Source organism: Alexandromys fortis, unplaced genomic scaffold (assembly GCF_014885135.2).
Source record: "Alexandromys fortis isolate MF-2015 unplaced genomic scaffold, M_Fortis_MF-2015_v1.1 scaffold_240, whole genome shotgun sequence".
Lineage (NCBI taxonomy): Eukaryota > Metazoa > Chordata > Mammalia > Rodentia > Cricetidae > Alexandromys > Alexandromys fortis.
The window spans coordinates 1376705-1399283 of NW_026068133.1; the positions used below are offsets into that span (position 1 = coordinate 1376705).

The 22579-nt window shown below is 52.7% G+C and overlaps 1 protein-coding gene across 3 annotated transcripts; it reads right to left on the reverse strand.

Annotated features, from left to right (window-relative positions):
• Positions 1-2947: 2947 nt before the first annotated feature.
• Ppp1r13l (protein phosphatase 1 regulatory subunit 13 like) lies at positions 2948-22513 on the reverse strand. 3 transcript variants are annotated; one of them, XM_050126257.1, is made up of 14 exons: positions 22363-22505; positions 20904-21193; positions 12626-12702; positions 12395-12537; positions 10882-11392; positions 10703-10801; positions 10538-10629; positions 9682-10123; positions 8268-8728; positions 6096-6227; positions 5864-5997; positions 5584-5750; positions 4076-4275; positions 2948-3506 (listed from the first exon to the last, which is right to left on the reverse strand). In XM_050126257.1, exons 3-14 carry the CDS (start codon positions 12678-12680, stop codon positions 3468-3470), a joined length of 2475 nt encoding a protein of 824 aa, XP_049982214.1. In that variant the 5' UTR covers positions 12681-12702; positions 20904-21193; positions 22363-22505; the 3' UTR covers positions 2948-3467. The 3 variants fall into 3 exon arrangements, with proteins under 3 accessions (XP_049982214.1, XP_049982216.1, XP_049982217.1); XM_050126259.1 differs by lacking the exon at positions 20904-21193 and having other exon boundaries at positions 22363-22513; XM_050126260.1 differs by lacking the exons at positions 20904-21193; positions 22363-22505 and adding an exon at positions 22192-22318.
• Positions 22514-22579: the final 66 nt, after the last annotated feature.

Consider the following 22579-nt stretch of genomic DNA (forward strand, 5'->3'; position numbering starts at 1 on the left):
CGTCACTCCGCCAATCGGAAGGTTGGCGCGTGCGCATGGAGGCTAGAGGGCGGGCCCCAGGGAGAGGCGTGCCCGAGGCGTCGCCGAGGATCGCCGACTACTGGGAACAGAACGTGGAAGAGAGCCGAAAGAATCGATCCGGCTCCTTGACGTTAGCTCTTCTAGATTCTGTCCTGGTTGTCGAAGTAGTGAACAGAGTTTAGGGGAGAATAACAGAGAAACAGGAGGCTTCTCGAAGGCCTTCCGTTACAGTGGTTTAGTTGTACCAGACAAGCACGGATTTATAAAATTCGTGTCCAAACTTAACGCAAGAAATCTAAAAACAGCCTCTCCCATTTGTTTGAGCACCTACTCTAGCCAGACTCTAACATTTATTAAGGGGCGGGGGGAGGGAACCACTCAGTAGTTAAGACCACTTTCTGATCTCAGAGAGGACTCCCAAGCACCCCACATCAAGCAACTTACAATCGCCAGTCCTAGCTCCAGGGGATCCCACACCTCTGACCCCTGAGCATACCTGCATTTAGGCGCACATACGCTCTCTGGAGGCAGAGACAGAAAAATCATCCTTGGCTACTTGGTGAGCTCAAGGATAGCCTAAACTGTATGAGACTATTGTTTCAAAAGGAAAAAATCCAAAAACCAACCAACCACCAACAATAAATACATAATAAGAAAGCACTTTACCAACTGCGCTATCTCCCTCGGTGCCTTCTTTTAATCACGGTTTATTATTTATTTATTTTGATTTTTCGAGACAGGGTTTTTCTGTAGCCCTGGCTGTCCTGATACTCGCTCTGTAGACCCAGCTGACCTCGAACTCAGAGATCCATTAGCTTCCGCCTCCCAAGTCTGGGATTAAAGGTGTGCACCACCGCCACCCGGCACGTTTTCTATCTTTATCGTGTGGGTATGTGTGTGAGGGAACGCATGTGAAGGCGCGCGTGTGGAGGGAAGAGGAAGCCTGCAGAAGTCAATTCAGTACTTTCTCCCATGTGGGGGGACTTGAACTCAGGTCAAAAGGCAAGAGCCATCTCCCGAGCCCCCACCTCCACCCCATCCCACGTCCCACCCTCTTTTGACACAGCCTGTCAAAGCCGTGTATGTAAGCAAGCCTGGCCTGGAGCTCACTGTGTAGCCAAGGCTAGCCTCTGTCTTGTGACTCACAAACATTAGATTCCTGAGGACTGGAATGACAGGTGGACAACGCTGTCTGTTATTTCTCCGCCCTGGAAAGCTGCTTTACTTGATATCCACACCAAGTTGCTCAGACCCCTTGCTCAAATGGCACCGCACTTCTTTTCTTTCTTTCTTTCTTTCTTTCTTTCTTTCTTTTTTTTTTTTTTTTTTTTGACACAGGGACTCTACTTAGCTCTGGCTGTCCTGGAACTCACTCTGTAGATTAGACTGGGCTTAACTCACAGAATCCTGCCTCCCTAATGCTGAGATTAAAGATGTGTGCTATAATACATGGCTATTTTTCTAATTATTTTATTTTATGTGTATGAGTGTTTGCCTGCATGCACTTATGTGTATCAGGTGTATACCTGGTGTCCTCGGAGGTCAGAAGAAGGAATCAGATCCCTGGTACTGGAGCTATGGATGGCTATGAGCCACTATGTGTGTGCTGGAAACCAAACCCAGGTCCTCTGCAAGAGCAACAGTGCTCTCAACCTCTGAGCCATCTCTCCAGCCACTTTCTTTCCTTTTAAATTATATTCTATTTCTTTATGAGCTACATGGGCGTGTGCTGTGGCTGTCTGAGAAGAACTTACAGGAAGCTTCTTCCCTTCCGCCGTGCAGATCCTGGGACATGAACTCAGAGTTTTGGAAGTGGTAAGTACATTGACCCGCTGAGCCATCTCGTCAGCTTGCAGTTGTCTTTGCTTTTTTGTTTGTTTTAGAGACAGGGTTTCTCCCTGAAGCTTTGGAGCCTGTCCTGGAACTCGCCCTGTAGACCAGGCTGGCTTCAAACTCACAGAGATCCGCCTGCCTCTGCCTCACAAGTGCTGGGATTAAAGGAGTGCGCCACCACAGTCCAAGTCCCCAAATGAAACACATCCTTTGCACACACACTGGTGGCAGTTAGTGAAGAAACTTGTCTCTTGGTTTGAGATTTCACAGTTCTCGATCACGGATAAAACCACCTTGTGGGTCAGAGGGGAGCCCAGCCAGACTCTAACGGGTCAGCGATGGGCAGTATCTCACCATGTCCAGCCACTTAGTTACACATACCTCTCGCCCTCTCAACTCAAACCTCTCGTTAGGACCCTGAAGATGGACTTGGAGGAAGGTGCACCAGACCTTTTCATTTTTCTTTATTTCCCTTCTAAACACCTTGACTCACTGGGCCTTTCTCATGTGTTCCACTTCCTAGTGTGGCCAGAAGATTAAAATGCTTTTCTTTGCTAAGAAATTAATGAACTCAATAGAAGTTGGTCATGGTGGGGCAGATATATCACCCTCAGTTCCTCCAGTGTCTGAGGCATGAGGATTACAGGTTTAAAGGTAGCCTAGATTGCACAATAGATAAAATCACGTCTCAAAGTCTTTAAAAAACTGGGCATGAGCAGGGAGGCGGTCCACACCTTTAACCCCAGCGCTCAGGAGGCAGAGGCAGGCGGATCTCTGTGAGTTCGCAGACAGCCTGGTCTACAGAGTGAGTTCCAGGACAGCTAGAGCTACAAAGAGAAAACGTGCGTCAAAAAACTTAAAAAATAAAATAAAATAACCTGCATGTGGTTGCATTCATCTTTAGTCCAGGTAGAGTTATACAGTTAGTTTTGTCTCAAAAAATTAACAATAAAATAAAACTATTAGACGTCCGTGTGACACTCTGTGAGAAGTACCTTGCTGAGGTTTGTGGCAAGTTAACAAAAGCTAAGCAGTCCCTCCGGAGCACAGACAGCATTCTTGGAGTCTGAACATAATCAAAATAAAGTTCATGTCTGTGCAAACAACCTTTATTTATAAGGGAAACAGTTCCCATGTCATTACAAACATAAGCCACACGGGTGTGAAGGCACTTGGTTGGGGAAGTGGGGAGCTGACATCCTGCTAAGGAGCCACGCGCCTCACCCAGGCCCCAAGGCTGCTGGGAGGAATGGGGAAGGGAAGACAGCAATGAAGGGGTGGGTCACCCTGCCAGCGTCAGCTGTGACAACACAGTGGCTTGCTGGTAGTTAGGAGGTTCTTTGAACCAGATCTGATTTGGCAAGTGTGCATGTGGGTCTCCTGCCCACAAAGGTCCTCAGCCCCACCTCATCCCAATGCCTAAGGTGGCTTCCTAATCTTAAGTCTGGGGCTGCCCTTCCTCGAGCGTCTGGAAGAACGAGAACTTCTGGTGCAGGCTGCACCCCTCTGGAGATTAGGGCGAAAGTAAACTCAGCAGTATCTGGATTAGGAAGGTCTGGGTGGAAGGCAGGCTGGCTTGCACTTTTCTCCTTGACAATCGTCCTTCATTCCTGTTAGATCTTGCTCCTCTGAGACTTCACCCTAGGGAAGAGCTGAAGGGAAGGAGACAGTCAGATACCAGGAGCCCAGCCCCATTTATCCCACCCCCAAGAAGAGGGCCGCCATCACACCACCAGCCACACCCCTGGCAAGGAGCAGGAAGACATGCGGGAACATGGATGTGGTTCTCATCGACTTTCCTGAGTGAAAGGGATCCCCTTCACCCGTATCATAGCACAGTCAATAATGGATTCTTCTAGAGTTCATCACAATGAACTGCGTGTACGTATGTGTGCAGATGTGACAGAGAGACTGGCAAGAGAGAGAGAGAGAGAGAGGGAGAGAGAGAGAGAGACACGAGAGACAGGAGAGAGAGGAGAGAGAGGAGAGAGAGGAGAGGAGGAGAGAGAGAGAAAGAGAGAGAGAGAGAAGCCTATTTGTAGCCAAGGCTGACCTAAAACTTACTATGTAGCCCAGGCTGGCCTCGAACTCTTAGCAATTCCCCTGCCTCAGCTTCCAAAGTAGTGGGATAACAAGAAATGCCTGGCTCTTTCTCTTTCCTGCGAGCAGCCTGGCCAAACCCATTAATAGGAAGCTCCCACTGGGTCCCCTCTGGGCTCACCCCAAAGTAGTTGCGTGGCACATAGCCCTCCTGGCCATGTAGCGAAGCCCACCACCAGTCGGTCTCCTCTGGCCCGTCCCTCCGTAGCACGGTGACTGACTCGCCCTCCCGGAAGGACAGCTCATCCCCAAACTCAGCGCTGTAGTCCCAGAGTGCGTACACAAAGCCGTTGTGCATCAGTCCCATGCTTTGCTCGACATCTGAAAATACATAAAGTCAGGCTAGGGCCAGGGACACAGCCACACAGGGGCCAGGGCCAGGGCCAGGGCACGACTCCTGCTGCAGCAGAGCTAAGACACCTGGAAAGCTGCCTGCCTCTGCCTTTGGGTGGAGGTGAGGTTGGAATGGACAGCCTGCCTTCACTCAGAGTCAGCAGCTAGGATCGCTTATGTATGTATTTTATGTAGACGGGGGCTTTGTCTGCATGTACATCTGCACACCAGAAGAGGGCATCAGATCCCACAGAACTGCAGTAACATGGCTGTGAGCCGCCAGGGAACTGCCAGTGCGGGGGACTGAACTCAATCCTCTTAACTGCTAAGTGATCTCTCCAGGCCCCCACAGTCCTCTTTAAAGGTAGGCAGGGTCAAATGTGTCTCAGGCTGACCTTATACTAGGTATATAGGCCAGGATGGCCCTGAACTTCTGGTCTGTCTGGCTCCACCTCCCACACAGGTGGGATCCACCACGCCCAGTTTACGCAGTACTGGGGACAGAACCCAAAGCCTATCACGCTAGGCAAGCAAGCGCTCTACCGGCTGAGCTCCATCCACACACGCCACCACCACCCCCTTTAGAATCTATTGCTTTTTTATTTTGTGTGCATTGCAGGTACATCTGTGTGAGAGTGTCAGATCTCGGGGTTACAGACAGTTGTCATTCGTCCCACCCCAGCTGGTTTCCAACTACGATCCCCCAGCCTTAGGAACGGGCTTGAGTGCCTGGCCCCTATCTCCACCTCATGCAGTGTTAAATCCTCCTGCTCCATGATCCCTAATGTCAACCTATGACGCGATCTGCCTCTCCAGGTGTCCAAGAGAGACTACAGGCAAGCCTCTGGTGCGGTCTATCCTGGCTGTCCCAATCATGCTGTTTAGTCTGGTCCCCGGAGCGACCTGATGTGAGCTCGGGCACATCTACGAGTGTCCCAGCCTCTAAACAGCTTCCCAACACAGTTGTCAGGATGTTTGTTTTCATTCTTGAGACAGGGTCCTGCTCTGTAGCCACGGCTAGCCTGAGCTTGCTATGTAGACCGGGCTAGACTCCAACTCACAAAGATCTACCCGCCTCTGACTCCCTAGAGCAGGGAATACAAGTGTGTGCCAGCACAGCAGCAGGATGGCCTATTTGGCATCTCGGCTGCTCGCCCCTCAGGTGGAATCCAGGTGAGTTGTACAGTCTGAATGATACAGCTCCCAAGTCTCTACCCACCCACGTGCATCTGCCAGGTGGGTTACGCAGCGCCTTCCCCCCCCCCCCGCACCCCCATCTCAGGCGCAGCCTCGCACCTGCCAGGTAGGTGGCACAGTCTGCGTAACCCTCTCGGTAAGGGTCGCACTTTTCGATGGCAGTGGCGCAGTCACTGAGAGTGGTGGCAAAGATGGCTGCACCGTGCTGTACCAAGGCTGTGCAGATGGCAGTGTCGTTGCACGAAGCCGCACAATGCAGCGGTGTCCTGGCGGCAGAAGAATGAGTGAGAGCAAGGTCTCCGTCGGTAGCGCCACCCCACTGCAAGTGCCCATGCCAAAGTCCTGCCTACCTCCCAGCAGGGGCATGTTGAGGACTCACCAGCCATGGCTGTCAGGGGAGTTAACATTGGCGCCCGCGGCAATGAGGAAGTCCACAATGGGGTAGTTGGCACCGCAGATGGCGTTGTGCAGAGCGGTGATGCCCTCCTCATTGGGCTGGCTTGGGTCATTCATCTGGGAACAGGAGGAGGACTCAGCCCTGCCTGTCACCCTGTGCAATCCTTACACTGTCACGTGAGGGGGGGAGGTTGGGAGGGGGAACGACACCTTACCTCCTTCACGGCCTGCTGTACCACATCCAGCTCCCCGGTCAGCGCTGCGTCCAACAGCAGCACCAGCGGGTTGAGCCGAGCTCGCCGGGCCTTGCGCGGAGACCCCACTTTGCGCAGTACTGAGCGCATTTCCTGCAGGACAAAGTGGGGCTTCAGTGACACCTGCCTACCCACACCTCAGTGGGAAAAACAGACCAGGGGCTGGGTCACCCCAAGGTCAGGAGGATCCACACCTAGGCAGGGAGGTGTGAAGGTACAAGGGCTGGCTATGCCCTTGTCCACCAGTCCTTTACAACTATCAGGTCCTCCTATGACTTTGGAATCCAGAATCCCAGAGCTTAGAGCAAGTTAGGAAGGCATGGGGTAGGTGGCAATTATTCCTATAAGACAGCATAATAGTGCATGTCCACAATTTCAGTACTGGGTGGCTGAGGCAGGAGGACAGCCTAAAGCCAGGAGGTGGCAGCACACGTCTTTAATCCCTGCACTCAGGGGGCAGAGGCAGGCAGATCTCTGTGAGTTCCAGGCCAGCCTGGTCTACAAGAGGTAGTTCCAGGAGAGGCTCCAAAGCTACAGAAAAACAAAAAACAAAACAAAACAAAACAACAAAAAAAAGCCCACAAAAAAAAAATAGAGTTAGGGCTATACAGAGAAACTCTGTCTTGAAAAAACAAAGAAGAAGAAGAAAAAAAATAGAATATCTTCAAAGAAACAAAAAACCCACAAAACCACTGTAATCATTAATTTTGATTTACAACTTAATGGGATTTAAAATTCACCACTGGTTTAGAGCACTGGCTCTTGCAGAGGACCCAGGTTCAAGTCCCAACACTGACATGCTGGCTCCCAACCAACTATAACTCCAGTTTAATGGGATCTGAAATTCTCCCTCTTCTGGCCTCTGCATATACATGGTGCACAGACACAAATGCAGACAAAACATACATACACATGAAAATAAATAAAGTCATGCCATGGGGGCACACACCTTTAATCAGAGCACTCAGGAGGCAGATCTCTATGAGTTCGAAGCCAACCTGGTCTAACATAGTAAGTAGGACAGCCAGAGCCGTTAAACAGAGAAACCTTGTCTCGAAAAACCAAAAAGTAAACAGATAAAAATAACAGCGTAGAATCACCATGGAAAGAAATCTCTGGCTAGATCTGCAAGGGAGTGTCTAGACTGGGTTAATTAAAGTGGGCCCACCTGGATTGGTGTCACCTTGCCACGGACAGGGGTGATAGACCAAATGAAAAGGAGAGGAAGCCGAAACACCAGCATTTATCCGTCTGCTTCTTGACGGCGGAGCCGCCTCCTGTTCCTGCTGCTATACCTGACCTGCCACGATGGACTGTACCCTCAAACTGGGCCAAAGATATCTTTCTTTGATTTGCTATTGTTAATAATATTGCAAATTGATTAGCAATTGCCATTGGTAATTGAATTGCCAATCAATAAGAGATGGGACAAACACACACAATGACAACAAACAAAACGGAGTAGCATGAACAAATTCCTGGGTCGTGTTCACGATGGGAGGGTCACGGTCACATCCCAGGCAGCAGTCTCTCCTCACGGCAAACCAATCGGGGTAGGGGAGCACTGCTGTTCTCACCCCATTTCACAGACACAGAGTGGCTGCGTCTGGCCCTAGTACGTACAGCTGAATAAACCGGGCCAGGAGGAAAACTCTATAGCTGGTGCATATAAACATTGATGACCAAAGTCTTGGGGACCAGAGACTCTCTCTTCACAAGGAGACAGACTACGTAGGCACCATAGACTGGTCTCCAGGTCTCAGGTAAACCCACTGTCACACTGAAAACTCAAATCAACTGCAGGTATAAAATTAAGATTCACGAAGGGTATAGGCAAATGAAGCCAAGGTGTCAGCCAGGTCATCCCTCCATCCATCCAGTCTCTCCCTTTTCCCCTGCACCCAGCCAGCCCTGTCTACACAAAAGACTACATTTCCCAGGTTCCTTTGCAGCACTGTGGGTGCCATCTTGGGTCATGAAGCCAGGGTCATCTCCATAGACAGTAGTGTAACCGAGGCGACAGGGTTCTGGGTGCAACACTAGGTCTCATTTAAACCACTATACGGTGAAGACGTTCCTTTACACAGCTGTATCAGAGGTGAACACAAACTGTCGTCTCCTCCTGTGACTTACCACGCTCTGAGGCTGCTCTGGAAGACTGCTCTGGGGTGGTGCAGGGGGTGGGACGGGAGCTGGTGGGGCAGGAGCAGGGGGCCCTGCCCTGGCCTCGGATCCCTCTGTGATGGTGCCCAGCTCAGGCTCGGGCCCGCCAGGCCCTGGGCCACCGTGCCGATGAAAGAGTCTATTGATGATCAGTTGGTATTGTTTCTTGTGGGTGGGGGGCAGGGCTACGGCAGGGCTCTGCTCCATGGAGCCTCTGCGCTTCAGGGGCCGAGGAATCTCTGCCAGAACGCGGGCCACCTCCTCCAGCTCAGGCACGGTCTGTGCTTCAGGTGGCAACGCTGGCTGCAGCCTGGTAGGGCTGAGAGGCCGAGTGACGGTCCCTTCATCTGTGTCCCCGGCTTCCAGCACGGGAGCCAGTAGCCCCTCTAGCTCCGGCTCTGGCTCCAGCTCGGCAGGGCACTTGAGGAGGCCTAGCGAGAACAAGAGCCCCATCAGAGGAAGAGTAACTAGGAGTCTCCCAAAACCCACAACTTCGAGGGTGCAACCAGCTCCTGTGCTGTGTGATCTCAGGGCAGTTACTTGCCCTCTCTAGACAACACTTTGCCTGGGCTGTACATGATATATAATGTTACCGAGCATCCATATGCCAGATTTATTTTTTTATGGTGCTGAGCAGTGAACCCGGGGCACATGATAAGCGTTCCACCCACGGAGCTACATCCCCATCGCCCTTCTCCGTCATGGAGAAGGTCAGTGACCATCAGAGAGGGAAAGCCACTTGCCCAAAGTCCCACAGCTAGTTGTCTCTGGAATCTGCATTCCTACCATCAACAATAAACTCGGTTTCCTAGGTTCCTAAGGATTTCACTCCCTAATATCTCACACAGAAAATTCCAGAGTAGAAGCCTGGTGTTCAAGGGCCTCTTTTTTTCTGGTCTTTGTCCACCATCCTAATGTCCCCCACAGTCCTTCAAGGTAAACACTGTTATGCTCTTTTCACAAGTGGGAAAAACAGGCGCAGAGAGGTAGAGCGATTTATCCTGAGTCACACAGCAAGTCAGCAGTTGGGAGAGGCTCAAGCTCAACCCCTCTGGCACTGAAGGAGACGGTGGGCAATGAGCATTTTCTATGCATTGCCTTGTTTTTAAGACCTGATATGGTTTTAGTACCGTGTCCCAAAAGACAGGCTTGTACTGGGATTCAGCGTTTATACTGAGGGAACGCAGGGCTCTGAGACACTAAAGCACAAGTCCTAAGCCTCCCAGGGCTCTGCTCAACCCCTCTGTAACCCTGGCACTGTGTACATTCCCATGGTTATCTGGCCCGGCTCTCTGCGGGCTCAGTGTCTGGACTCGGGCTTGGCCGCAGCCGCGCAGCTGCTCTGGTCCCCAGCATTTGTGCCGGAACCCTCTGGCCGACTCACCTTCGTTCACAGGAGGCCAAGTCTGTTGAGGCGCTGGAGTCTGAGGCTGGGCCTGGGTCTGAGGCTGGGGGGGCATCTGAGGTTGGGCCTGGGTGGGTGGCTGTGGGGGTGGCTGAGGAGGCAACTTAGGTGGGGGAGCTCGGGAGAAGATGGGGGATCCCGGGAGCACAGCCCTGCTGGCTCCATGTTCCCAGAAAGCATTCTGGAGCTTAAAGATCATGCTGAGGGGTATGGGGCGCTGGCGCAGGGCGTTGCGGGGCTGGGGGCTGGAGGGGGGCATGGGGATGCGGCTGACGGGCTGCCAGCTGCGGGGCAAAGTGCCTGAGGGTCCTGCTGAGCCCATAGAGCGGAGGTAACTGCCGAGGTCAGAACGCCTGTCCCTGTCCGTGGCCAGAGGGGACACCTTGTAATTGCGTGGCAATGTTGCACTGGTGAGATTGTCCTGGGGCAGGGGGAGAGAAAGGGAAGGTGAGAGAAGGTGAAAGGAACTTAGACAGGTAAGGACAAGGGGTGAGGGGAAGCACAGAACCTGTGTGTGATAGCCCACACCAGTAATCCCAGCAGGAGAGGCTGAAGCAGGACCGCATCACCAGTGAGGGGTTGGTTCAGTGGTAGAGCCCCTGCCTAGACTCCCTCAGCGAGGGGCTGGGGTGTGGCTCAGTGGTAGAGCCCCTGCCTAGAATCCCCCAGTGAGGGGCTGGGGTGTGGCTTAGTGCTATGCACTCACCTAGAATGAGAATGAACTAGGTCCTAGATTTACTCCTCAGACTCCCACCATAAAGAGCATGAGGAAAGGCACACACACACACCCCCTGGACCCTCCACCTTCACCCCCTGCTGCCCACCTGCACCTCACCTTGACACTGCCCCCCAGCCCGTCCAGGCTGCTCTCTCTCCAGGGTAAGAGCTGCAAACCGGGGGAGGCAGGTCGTGTGAAAACATCCAGCCCTGCAAAACACACATCGTTAGGATGGACTTCAGACGCCTGTAGTCCAGGTGTCCCCCATCATCAGTCACTCACGTTCATAGCTTGCTGTCTGAGAAGACTTTTTCTCATAAGCTACGTCCAAATCAGACTCGTTCCAGGCTTTCGGGGGCCTCCGGCGCAGCGTCAGGTCGTCTGGGGAAAGGGGTGCGTGAGTGAGAGTGTAAGCATAGGCTAGACCCGGCCAACCTCCCTAAGAGTGGGTCCCCGTGCACCTTGTGCGCGAAGCGGTGGGGCGAAGGCACTACCACCCGCGCCCAACAGGGGGCTCCCGAACGCGGCCGGTGAGTCATAGCCAGCAGTGGTTGGACGTGGGGAAGGTCCGCGCTCCGGGAAGAAGGCTTGGGGTCCCTCAGCTAGAGGGCTGCCCCGGGGGGACCCTGCGCGACTCAGATAGTCGAAGGGCGTCGAAGGACCCGGCTGGCGCAGCGAGCTAGCTCCAGGCCGCGGAGACGGCGCCCGGCCATGGGGACTGGCAGTCCCGTCAAAGGCACGGGGTCTGGGCGATGGCGCACGCTCCAAGCTGCTGTAGGCATCGGGCTGCAGGTAGATGGGGGTACGTGGGGAGGACGGCCGGCCTTTGGGGGAAAGAGGGCTGTAGGGGTGCAGGGACGGGGCACTCTCCGAGCGTCCAAAACGGGTCTCTGTGCTATCCGCGGATGTCTTCTGCGGGGACCCTCTGCTGCCAAAATGCTCTGGGACAGGGCTGGTGCTGTACCGGGATATCTGTGGGTGAGTCGGGTACGGAAGAGTCAGAGGAGACGAAGATCAGCGTAGATAATGGAAAGTCAATGCGGAGACGTCAGCGTAGGCCTGCTGACTGGGCGCGAGGGGCTCTAGCTTGTTAAGGGTTCTTTTATACGATTTAAGAAAAGGCCTTTTGTTGCATGTAAGCTTTCCCCCTTTTTTTCGCCACGTTAATCCCAGCAAAGGTAAGCGGGAGTTCGAGGCCAGCCTGATCTCAAGAGAATTCCAAGACAGCCTGGGTTGTTAGACAGAAAAATCATGTCTGGAGCGTGGGGGGAGTTTAACCTGGCTTGATGGTGCACACCTTTAATCCATGCACTCAGGAGGCAGAAGGGCAGAGGCAGGCAAATCTCTGCGAGTTCGAGGCCAGCCTGGGTTGTTACACAGAGAAACCCTGACTGGGGAGGGGCGGGGGCAAAGCTCCCCAGTCAGGGTTTCTCTGTGTAACCCTGCAGACACAGGAGACACAGCAGACACAGGCAGATTTTTGTGAGTTCCAGACCAGCTAGGGCTACATACTGAGACCCCATCTTAAAAAATAAATTAATATAAAATTGCCTTTTTAACAGGGTCTCACAAAGCTCAGGCTACCTGAGGGTCTCCACATAGCCAAGCGTGGCTGTGAATTCCTTATCCTCCTGCCTCTACCTCTCCAGTGTAACAGGTGTGTACCACAAGCCCTGATTTATATGGTATGGGAGATGGAACCCAGACCTCCATTCATGCCAGGCAAGCATTCTACCCACTTAGCCAGCCTCTGTGTAGCCCAGGTTGGCCTTGAACTCACTGTGAAGAAGTGAGGCTGGCAATGAATTGATCCTTCTGCCTTAGCTGCCTTTAGAGCAAGAGCCTACTCTCTATGCCTACGTGCCCCTCTCTTCTAGATGGCCTTGCAAAGCTCACACCTACACAACCTTAGAAACTCAAGGGCATGGAGAGAAGCTGGCTTTGGGGGGTCAGGGCGGGGGTCACCAAGCTCACCCTAGGGGGGACTCCAGCCTGTGGGCCAGGAGGCGCTGGCGAGTCTGACCACCAAGACTCTAACTGCTTGGTCAGTTCATCCACTTTGGCGGCCGCGGTGTCCAACTCCATCTGTTTCAGGTCCATGTGCTTCATGGCCAGAGCTGGGTGTGGGAGTGAAGGTCAGGACCACGCCCCCTACACCCCGTCCCCTTGTCGGGCCCTGCCCATCCGCCCCTGCCCCCAGCTCACACTGGAAGTTCAGATCCAGAAGATCACTCGCATGCTGAAAGGCTTCGCTGTCCATGGTGCCGGCCGGAGCAAGGTGCCTGCCCGGATGGAGAACTTGCTCAGACCTTCAGGACACGCCCCTCCAGGCCCAAACCCAAGGAAGGCGCGCAGGGTGGGGATAGGAGTTTCTACAGTCATTAAGGTTCCAAAATTCCAATTCCTTCAAAAGTCCACGTCCACTGCCTACCTAGAAGTCTTAAGCCATTCTAGAAAGTTGGAGACAAAGAATCTCTCCATCACCCCTCATAGGGTATTGCACTGAGGCTAAAATAATTGTTACTTTAATGGATGTCTACTAGGGACCAGGAGACACCAACAGATATTTTGTTGTTGATTTTTTTGTTTTGTTTTGTTTATTGCTGTAATGAGGATTAAAGACAATGCCACATACATGTCAGATAGGGGCTCTACCACACCCTCAGTCCCTCACTGGAGGATTCTAGGCAAGGCCTCTACCACTGAGCCACACCCCAGCCCCTCACTGGAGGATTCTAGGCAAGGCCTCTACCACTGAGCCACACCCCAGCCCCTCACTGGGGGATTCTAGGCAGGGGCTCTACCACTGAGCCACACCCCAGCCCTCACTGGGGGATTCTAGGCAGGGGCTCTACCACTGAGCCACACCCCAGCCCCTCACTGGGGGATTCTGGGCAGGGGCTCTATCACTGAGTTACTCCTCCATCCATCCTTTTACTTTCCACGTTGACATAGAGTTTTGTTGGGTTTTTTTTTTTGCTGTTGTTGTTTTGTTTTTTCTGGATAGGTTTTCTCTGTGTAGCTTTGGTTGGTGCCTGTCTTGGAACTCACTCTCTCTGTAGATTAAAGGCATGAGCCACCACCACCTGGCCTTTTTTTTTTATTTATTTACTTATTATGTATACAACATTCTACCTTCATGTATGTCTGCAGGCCAGAAGAGGGCATCAGATCCCATTATCGATAGTTATGAGCCACCATGTGGTTGCTGGGAATTGAACTCTGGAAGAGCAGTCAATGCTCTTAACCTCTGAGCCATCTTTCCAGTCTGGGTTTTGTTTTTGTTTTTGTTTTTTTGTTTGTTTGTTTTTAGTTTTTCAAGACAGGGTTTCTCTGTAGCTTCAGAGTCTTTCCAGGAACTAGCTCTTGTAGACCAGGCTGGCCTCGAATTCACAGAGATCCACCTGCCTCTGCCTCCTGAGTGCTGGGATTAAAGGCACATACCACTACTGCCTGGCGACACAGGGTCTTTTTAAGTATTTAGGGTGATCTGAAAAATTTATGTACCTCAAACTACGTAGGCTTCAAGATCCTTGGCCTGCCTTGACCTCCAAGACTCTGTACCTGTACACTAAGTTTGCTGTGTGGTTTTAGTTGTGTTTTTAGATATTTATTCTATGTGTATGAGCATCTGCACAGCTGCATGCTTGGTGCCATGGTGATCAGAAGAGGACGTCAGATTCCCTAGAACTGTAGCTACACACAGTTGTGAGCCATCTCTCCAGCTTTTTTTGTTGTTGTTGTTTGGGACAGGCTGGTCTGAAACTGGTATGTAGGTTAGAAGTACCTCAAACTTCTGCTCCTCCTGCCCCTCCGGCCTGAGTAGGCTTGGAGCACCAAGTGGGTTTGTGGTGCTGGGAATGGACCCAGGGCGTCATACACGCTACGTATGCACGCCACCAACCGAGCCACAGCCCTAGCCCCACTCTTCCCTTTAAACAGCTATGAGCCAGGCAGGTGCCTTCCTGTAATGTCAGCTCTCAGGAGGCAGATGTAAAGGGTTTCTAGTTTCAGACTAGCCTAGGCTAGAGTGTACTCAGTCTAGCCTGGGCTACAGAGTGAATTCCTGCCAGGCAGTGGTGATACATGCCTTTAATCCCAGCACTTGGGAGGCAAAGGCAGGAGGATATCTGTGAGTTCAATTCTCAGCACCCTCATGGCAGCTCACAACCATCTGTGACTGCAGTTCCAGAGGACCCAACACCTTCTTCTGGCCTCCACGGGCATCAGGCACACATGCCTGATGTGTGCACACATCATGTATGTAAAACATGCATGTGGTGCACAGACATACATGCATGTAAAACACTCATATACATAAAACAAAACAAATCTTAAAAAACAACCACACATAAGGCAGATAGTGGTAGTGAAGGACACTGACCCACGGCTTTCATGTGCAGGGACAAACCAACACACGATACACAGTGATATACTCCAACACACGATACACGGTGACATACTTCAACACACGATACATGGTGATATACTCCAACACACGATACACGGTGATATACCCCAACACACGATACACGGTGATATACTCCAACACACGATACACGGTGACATACTTCAACACATGATATACAGTGACATACTCCACACACATGATACACAGTGACATATTCCAACACACAACACACGGTGACATACTCCAACACACAATACACAGTGACATACTCCATTCACAAGATACATGGTGACATACTCCAACACTAGATACACGGTGACACATTCCAACATACAATACACAGTGACATACTCCAGACACAGAAATACAGAGAGGGAAACACACAATACGCACTGCACACACACACACACACACAAAACCTTGCCAATAAGCAAGAAAATACAATTCAAACAGGTTGGAGTCAAGCGCTCACGCGTCTGTGGTGACCCCTCCCTCCCAGCGCTTGGCAGGTGCAGGCAAGAGGATTAAGACTCATTCTTGGCTACTCAGCAAGTTGGAGGTTAGTCTAGACAATAAGAAACCCTGTCCCAAAAAACAAAGAGAAAAAGGAAGAAATAAAATGAAAGAAAAGAAAGAAGCCTGGAGTTGGATTGTTCAGCAGCCTTGGGCATTTCCGACTGTTTCACGGAGCCCCTGTTCAGTTCCCAGCACCCATGTGGGGCGGCTCACAGCTGCCTGGAACTCCAGCGCCAAGGGATCCAACATCTCTCCAGCCCCAGAGGGCACCTGCACTCATAGTAACATACATACACATACTTTTTATGTCTTTTTTTAAAGACATATTTATTTATTATGTATATAATGTTCTGTCTGCATGGATGCCTGCAGGTCAGAAGAGGGCACCAGATCTTATTTATGGTGATTGTGAGCCACCATGTGGTTGCTGGGATTGAACTCCCAAGCTCTGGAAGAGCAGCCAGTGCTCATAACCTCTGAGCCATGTCTCCAGCCCCCACATACACATACTTAAAAATAAAGTAAATCACCCAGGTGGTGGCGGCACATGCCTTTAATTCCAGCACTCAGGAGGTGGAGGCAGGTGGATCTCTTGAATTTGAGGCTGGCCTGGAAGACATTACTGCTGTCAACAAGAGGCCTTGTTCACGCTGACCCATTGTTGGGGGGGGGGCGGGCGGAGTAGTCAGGGCCAGAGAAGCAGCAGTAGGAGGAAGCTAGCTGGGAACCGGTTACACCAGCCATCTTTATCCCCATGGCAGCCGCCACGCCCGCCAGCTCTGTCACCTTTTTAGCTTTGGCGGTAAAGGTGTAGGCTGTGGGGCCAGCTCGGACATGTTGACACCAGCCTGTCTGGGAAGCCACAAGGAACAGAACTTGTTGGGGTTGGTGGCTCATCTGAGCATGCGTGACCTTGAGTCCTCTCCACTCCTAGGGCAGGAGACTCCCCGGACTCTGCCAGAGACTCAGCATGAGGCAGAAGGATGTAAACTAAGTACCCCCAAAGGCCCCTCTGATCTCAAAGAGGGCTCTACTCTGAAACCTGGTACTTGCTGTATTTGGTCTCACTGCATAGCCCAGACTGTGCAGGAACTTTATTAATGGGTCCTCTTGCCTCTCTGTGGCGGGAGCTATAGACATGCATCACCATACCCTGTAAGGACTCTGAGATGGTGAAGATCTACAAAGATGGACCTGAAAGCTTAGGTGTCTACTGAAAGAAACGTCAGAACTGGAAAGGGATCTAGCTTAATGGTAGAGCCTCTGCCTAGAATCCCCCAGTGAGGGGCTGGGGTGTGGCTCAGTGGTAGAGCCCCTGCCTAGAATCCCCCAGTGAGGGGCTGGGGTGTGGCTCAATAATGGAGCTCTATTTTTTTTTTATAGGAGACTGGGTATCATAGTATACAACTTTAATACCACACTCAGAGGGAAACATATCACATTGAGTTTGAGGCCCATCAGGTGTACACAACAAGTTCCAGGTCAGCCAGGACACACACAACCCCACCATTTTTTTTTTTGAAAGGCAGGCTTTCTCAGTGAACATCTTTTTTTAATTTTTATTATTAATTGTGCTTCAGGCATCAGATCCTATTATAGATGGCTGTGAACCATCATATGGGTGCTGGGAATTGAACTCAGGACTTCTGGAAGAGCAGTCAGTGCTCTTAACCACTGAGCCATCTCCCCAGCCCCCGCTCTGTCTATTGTTATTGACTCCCTAAATTCAATCTCTAGTAGAAAAATGGGCTCCGAGTCCCAGAGTCCTTCTAGTCTACCTCTATCCTACTCTAGAATTCTTTCACTTGTTCTGCCCACAATTTCTAGTTTCCTGCCGCACTTTCTGACGATCCCAGAACTGCGCTCTCCTGGAGTCTGCCACAAGCCAGAAACCAGAGGCGAGGATGTGAACTCTGGAGCACCCAACAAGAGTATCTCGGCTGCTGAACTTGTAAAACAAAGATAAATAGGTTACCATAGGTTACCTCACTGGACCAGTGCAAAGATCTGTCTCAACAAAAGATACAAATCAGAGCTGTGAGAATCCCGGCCTCAGAAAGCAGAGTATAGTAGGGCCTGGCAGCACACACCTGTAATCCCAGCTTACTTGGGAGGCTGACCCAAAATGAGGGAGAGTTCAAGGCCTGGTTGGACAGCAGAGTCCATTGAAGGGGCCAGCCTGGGCAAGCCTGTCTCAAAATAAAAGTTTAAATAAAGGGCTGGGCATGGTGGCACATGCCTGTAATGCCAGCTTTCTAAGGCAGAGGCCTGAGGATAGCCAGGCTTGTTTACATCTCATGCTCCAGGCTGGAGAGATGGCTCTGCCATTTAGAGTGTGGAGGACCAGAGTTTCAGTTACAGCTGCACGTACCAGCTCCAGCTGCGGCCTCTGTCTCTGAAGGTATCAGCCCTCGTGTGTGCACAGAGGGCTAAGAACAGCTCCGCAGGTAAGAGCCTGTTCTTCCAGAGGACAAGAATTCCTCTATTCCCAGTACCCGACAGGAAGATCATTTGGCAAATGTACCACTATCAAACTGGGTTCTGAGAGCAGGTCTGTAATGGATGGTAGAAACACCTTGACCGTCAGGGGGCGCGCATTCTCCGCCAGCGCAAAGGCTGAGCTCAGGCCTGGGGAATGCGAGGCGGGCCTGGGCAGGTGCACAGCTCCAAGCCAGGGAGCTGGGTGGGCCAGGCAAGGCAGAGCCTCTGTTCCCATGCTCCTGTTCCTGCCCTCCACCCTCAGGTCTTCTTCCTTGGGCTGCCCTCCAACTCTAGCTCCCCCTTCAACTGGCTCCCAGCTCTGCTCCACCCTTAGGTTTCCTTGCCCGCCTCCTCTGTACCGCAGCCAGATGCTCAGAGGCGAAGGATCCTATTGGCTTCCTGGAACAGTCGGTGGGATCCAGGTCAGGGCCTTGGGATGGGTTGGGAACACCCAAAGTGTAATCCTTCACTCTACCTGGGTCAGACGTGCCTCTGTGGAATGGGCTAGGGGCTTCTCCTAGCCAGGCCTCTGCCTTCAGCTGGTCACCACAGCAGTTTCTCTGTCCCTCAGTTTCTCATGTGTACTGTGTGTGTGTGTGTGTAGGGGATTAATGCCTTCACCCAGATGAGGTGTGAGGTTCGGGGACCTAAATCATACAGTGTTTACAAGTGCAGTGTAAGAACTGAATGTCTCACGTCATGACCGCTGTTTCACCAGCCTTCCTCTATGGTCCTCTAGGGTAGCACAGACGAGTGTCTGCAACCCTAGGCAGGAGGATCTCCAGTTCAAGGCCACCCTGGGCAACTTAAGTGACGCTGTCTCAAACAAGAGCTGAGCTTCAGCTCCCAGCAGCAGAGTGCTCATGTAGCCTGCAAGTGGCTTGGGTTCAGCCCCTGAGGCCAGGGGGATCAATCGCACACGGGCAGGCTCTGAGCCAGGGACAAAAGCCCAGGCGCCATAGATTCTCCCAGAGAGTCTTTTGTGAGAGCTCTTGGTGGGCTGACTTGTCTGGACCTATGTAGACCAGGTTGACAGGGCCCTCAAGAGAGCCGCCTGCCTGCCTTTGCCTCCCTGTGCCGGGATTAAGAAGCATGTCCGCCATGCCCCACAGCGGTTGTGTGGGTTTCCTGGCAGTGCCTTATGTAGTCAATGCTGTGCTTTTTGTTTGTTTTTTGATTTTCTAGACAGGGTTTCTTGGTGTAGTCTGAGCTGTCCTGGAATTCACTCTGTAGACCAGGCTAGCTTCGAACCCAGAGATCTGCCTGCCTCTGCCCCCACCCAAGTGTTGGGATTAAAGGTGTGTGTCACCGCCACCCGGCACCCATGCTATGCTTAAACTTCCAATCCTCTTGCCCCCACCTCTCCAGTGCTAGAAATACCGACATGAAACTTGACGGTCTGCTTTATTCAGTTCTGGGGAATGAACCCCAGGGATTCCTGCATGCTAGACAAGCATTCTACCCTCTGAGCCCACGTGCCTCTGAGCCCCTCCTTTCTGAGATCCTAAGAGCCCTGGGTTCTGTTGCCAGGTCTCAACTGCCTGAGCTTTTGGACCACAGAACCCCAAATTTCCCACCTGCCACAGTGATTATCCCCAGGAATGCAAGACTACTGCAGGGTGAGAACCCTGAAGATTTCAGACAGAAACTGGCAAGATTCCAGGGTGTGGGTGGTGTCTGTTTGCCAGCCTCAGTTTCCCCATTGCTAGGGAGGAGTCCTCCCTGGGGTCAACAAACTCCACTGAAGGTGGAACTCGCTGTTCCTACCTCTGGGGGATTGCCAAGCGCTTCTGTGGACGTGGAGATCCCTCCTGACCTGGACCTGGCAGGACAGTCTGTGTTGGCAGCTGTGGCTATTTTTTTTCCCCTTTCATTTCATGTTGTCACTGGTGTTCTTGCAGTATTAACCGCACCCTCCTTCAGATCTTTGTCCCTCCCACCCCCACTAGCTTCTTAATCCCCAACATAAGGGCCCAGAGGTGGAGAGACAGAGCGAATAGCCTTCCTGTTCCTGCCCTCTCCCAGGCTCAAGGGCAGACACCTCCAGAATTAGCCTCTATCCCTCTCTTATCTCCCACAATACCTCAGGTCAGACAGATGGAAGTGGAGGTGACATTTCTCACCTCCGGGTCAGCGCAAGGAACCCCACCACGGAAAGAAGGCTAATTAGAAAAATCTGGTGAGAGTGAAGGAATTCTCATAGACAGCTGTCACAAGAGCGAAGACAACGTAAGGCTCACCAGCCTCAGTTTACCCTTTTCATTCTATGTAAATGCAGCAGTACACAGCCACACAAGCCTCCCGGATTCAGCCCCGCGGTCCTGTTATTCTGGCCCGGGCTCTACAGTGACCTCAGCAAACCCCAGTTATTCCCACCCCAATGGGGCAACAAGAGGTACGACCCCATCTCCGCTAGGGGGCGCCCTTGGTCAGATGTGCCCCCTCTGGTTAGGCAGGTCTGACGCCCCGGTTAATGACATGTTGGGGTTCGCTCAGCGGCACAGAAGAGGTTGGAGAGCTGCCCCGATTTCTCATCCCCTGCCCCCATCCCAAAACCAGAAGTGGGGTGTAGCGCCAGGACATAGCTTTCTGAGGGACCCATGACCCCACCCTCGTGGGTCCCACTCTTTCCAAAGACCAGGATCCACTATCCCAGGGCCACGAATTTGACGCAAAGACCTAGAGTGGCTCGGTGCTGAAGACTGCTGGAGGGCGACCGGGTACCCAACCATTCTAGAACGACCTAACCTCCCACATTCATCCAAAAGTCAGAGACACGAGACTCACAATATTCCCCCGAGACACCTCCAAGAGTCCCCAGTTAAAGTATCCAAGAATTCCAGTTCCAATGGCTCCCCGGGACCAAACGCTCCGAGTACTACTAAGATCTCAGTCGTCCAAGCCCTCATCCATCTACCCAGTAAAGCCGGCACCCCAGTTCTCACTTTATAGGGACCCAGGCGTGAGTGTCCCACAGTTTGCCCTGGGACCTAAGGTTCGAGGTCCCACCAAATCCTCCCAGGGACGCGGTGTCAGGTTCTGGGATGGCTAGACCCCAGGTGGGGTGGAACTCACGCGTCCGGGGCAGATCCTGGCACCAGGGGGGTTTTCCTCGGGCTCCGGCTCCGGCTCCAGCGGCGGGGAGCGGAGGACGGGGCGGGGCAGTCGCGGGGAACAGGTTAGACGACGGGACTCTGACTGGAGGAAGGCGTGTCCCACAGGGGAGGGAGAGCTGCGATCGCCTCGAGCACCTTGGGATTTGTAGTCCCGGAGGGGCGGGGCGCAACCGGGGACATTTCCATTTGGAGACAGGCGCGATCCATTTCACAGACAGCAAGAACGAGGACCAGAAGATCGAGGGCGCCCTGGACGGTGACAAGCACACGAGTCCAGACCTCCACTTCACTCTGGGTGCAGGGGAAGAACTCTTGAGCCCATCCCCACACCTCTAGTCTCAGTTTCCCAGGCGGGGAGAAATTCACACGACCCAAACTGCTGCGAGAAAAGGACCCACTTTAATCAGGACTCGGAGCCCCGGCTTACCTGTCTAAATGAAATAAAAATAAGGGGCCTTTAATCATAGCACTCGGGAGTTAGAATCAGGGGCATCTCTGCAAGTTCGAGACCATCCTGGGCCACATAATGAGACCACGCCTCAAAAACAAAACAACTCAACACAAAAACCCGCCTTGGTGCTTTACTGGAGAGCCCAGCAACAGGCTGGACTACAATCCCCAGCAGCACTCCTGGGCGAAGTCCCCCACTAGCCACCCTCGGGTTCTCTGGGAATTGGAGTCTTGGAGCCCTCAAAAGACGAGCCCGAGTTTCTAGCCCACGAGCGAGGGGGGGGGGGGGACACACCATAGTCTGGTGATCCCTGGCGGAGGAACTCTTCCCTGTGCCCTTGGCCTCCTCTGAGTTCTCGAAAGCCGCAGGATAAGGGGCAGCATCACAGTTCTGGAGGAGTCTCCCAAACCTCCGCGGAGGGGCGGGACGCGACGCTGACACACCGGCCAGGAATGCAGTCGGGTCACCCTGTCTCGCCGCGGTCCCGCGGCTCCACCCGCCGCCCCACGCGCTGCAGTACTGCTGGGAAGGGGCGTGGGCGCGTCCCCCCCAAATCCCGCGTCCACGTGCAGCTGTTTACTTGGGCCGCGGGGCAAGGAGGGGTCGGCCAGCTGCACCTCTACCTCCCTCGGAGAGGTGGGGAATTCTTCCCGCTCAGGACCCTAAGTCTACGAAGGCATCTACGAGTTTCACACGACCCACTACCCCACACTCCGTTTGGAGCCACGCTCCGCGCTTTGGGGTCCGAGACTCCTCCCCTGACCCCAGGACTCCTCCCCCTTGGTTTCCCGCTTACACCAGACTCCAGAAACTCCGCCTCTCGTTGGGACTTTAAATCCTCTGAGTGCCCGCACTTTTCTATTTTCCGATCTCGTCCACTCACGCCTTCCTCACTTTCGCCACATCAGAGACTTCCCAAGACACACTCTAGCTTTGAAAGCACAACCCTGCCAACCAGAATTCTCACCTGGCTCTTACAGGAATGTCTGCACAATCGGCCTTCTGTCTCTTTAAGACCCGTGGGCGGGCTGGGTCACTGCCTAATTAAGACAGTGTTGGAAGAAACCACGTGAGCAAAGTTGGCGGGGCGGACCCTCCGAGATCCGACCAGGCTTGCATTCCCGACAAACAGGGAAGTGATTTCCCTGGAGGTAGATCGTTGAAAAATTAGTCATTCCTCCGCT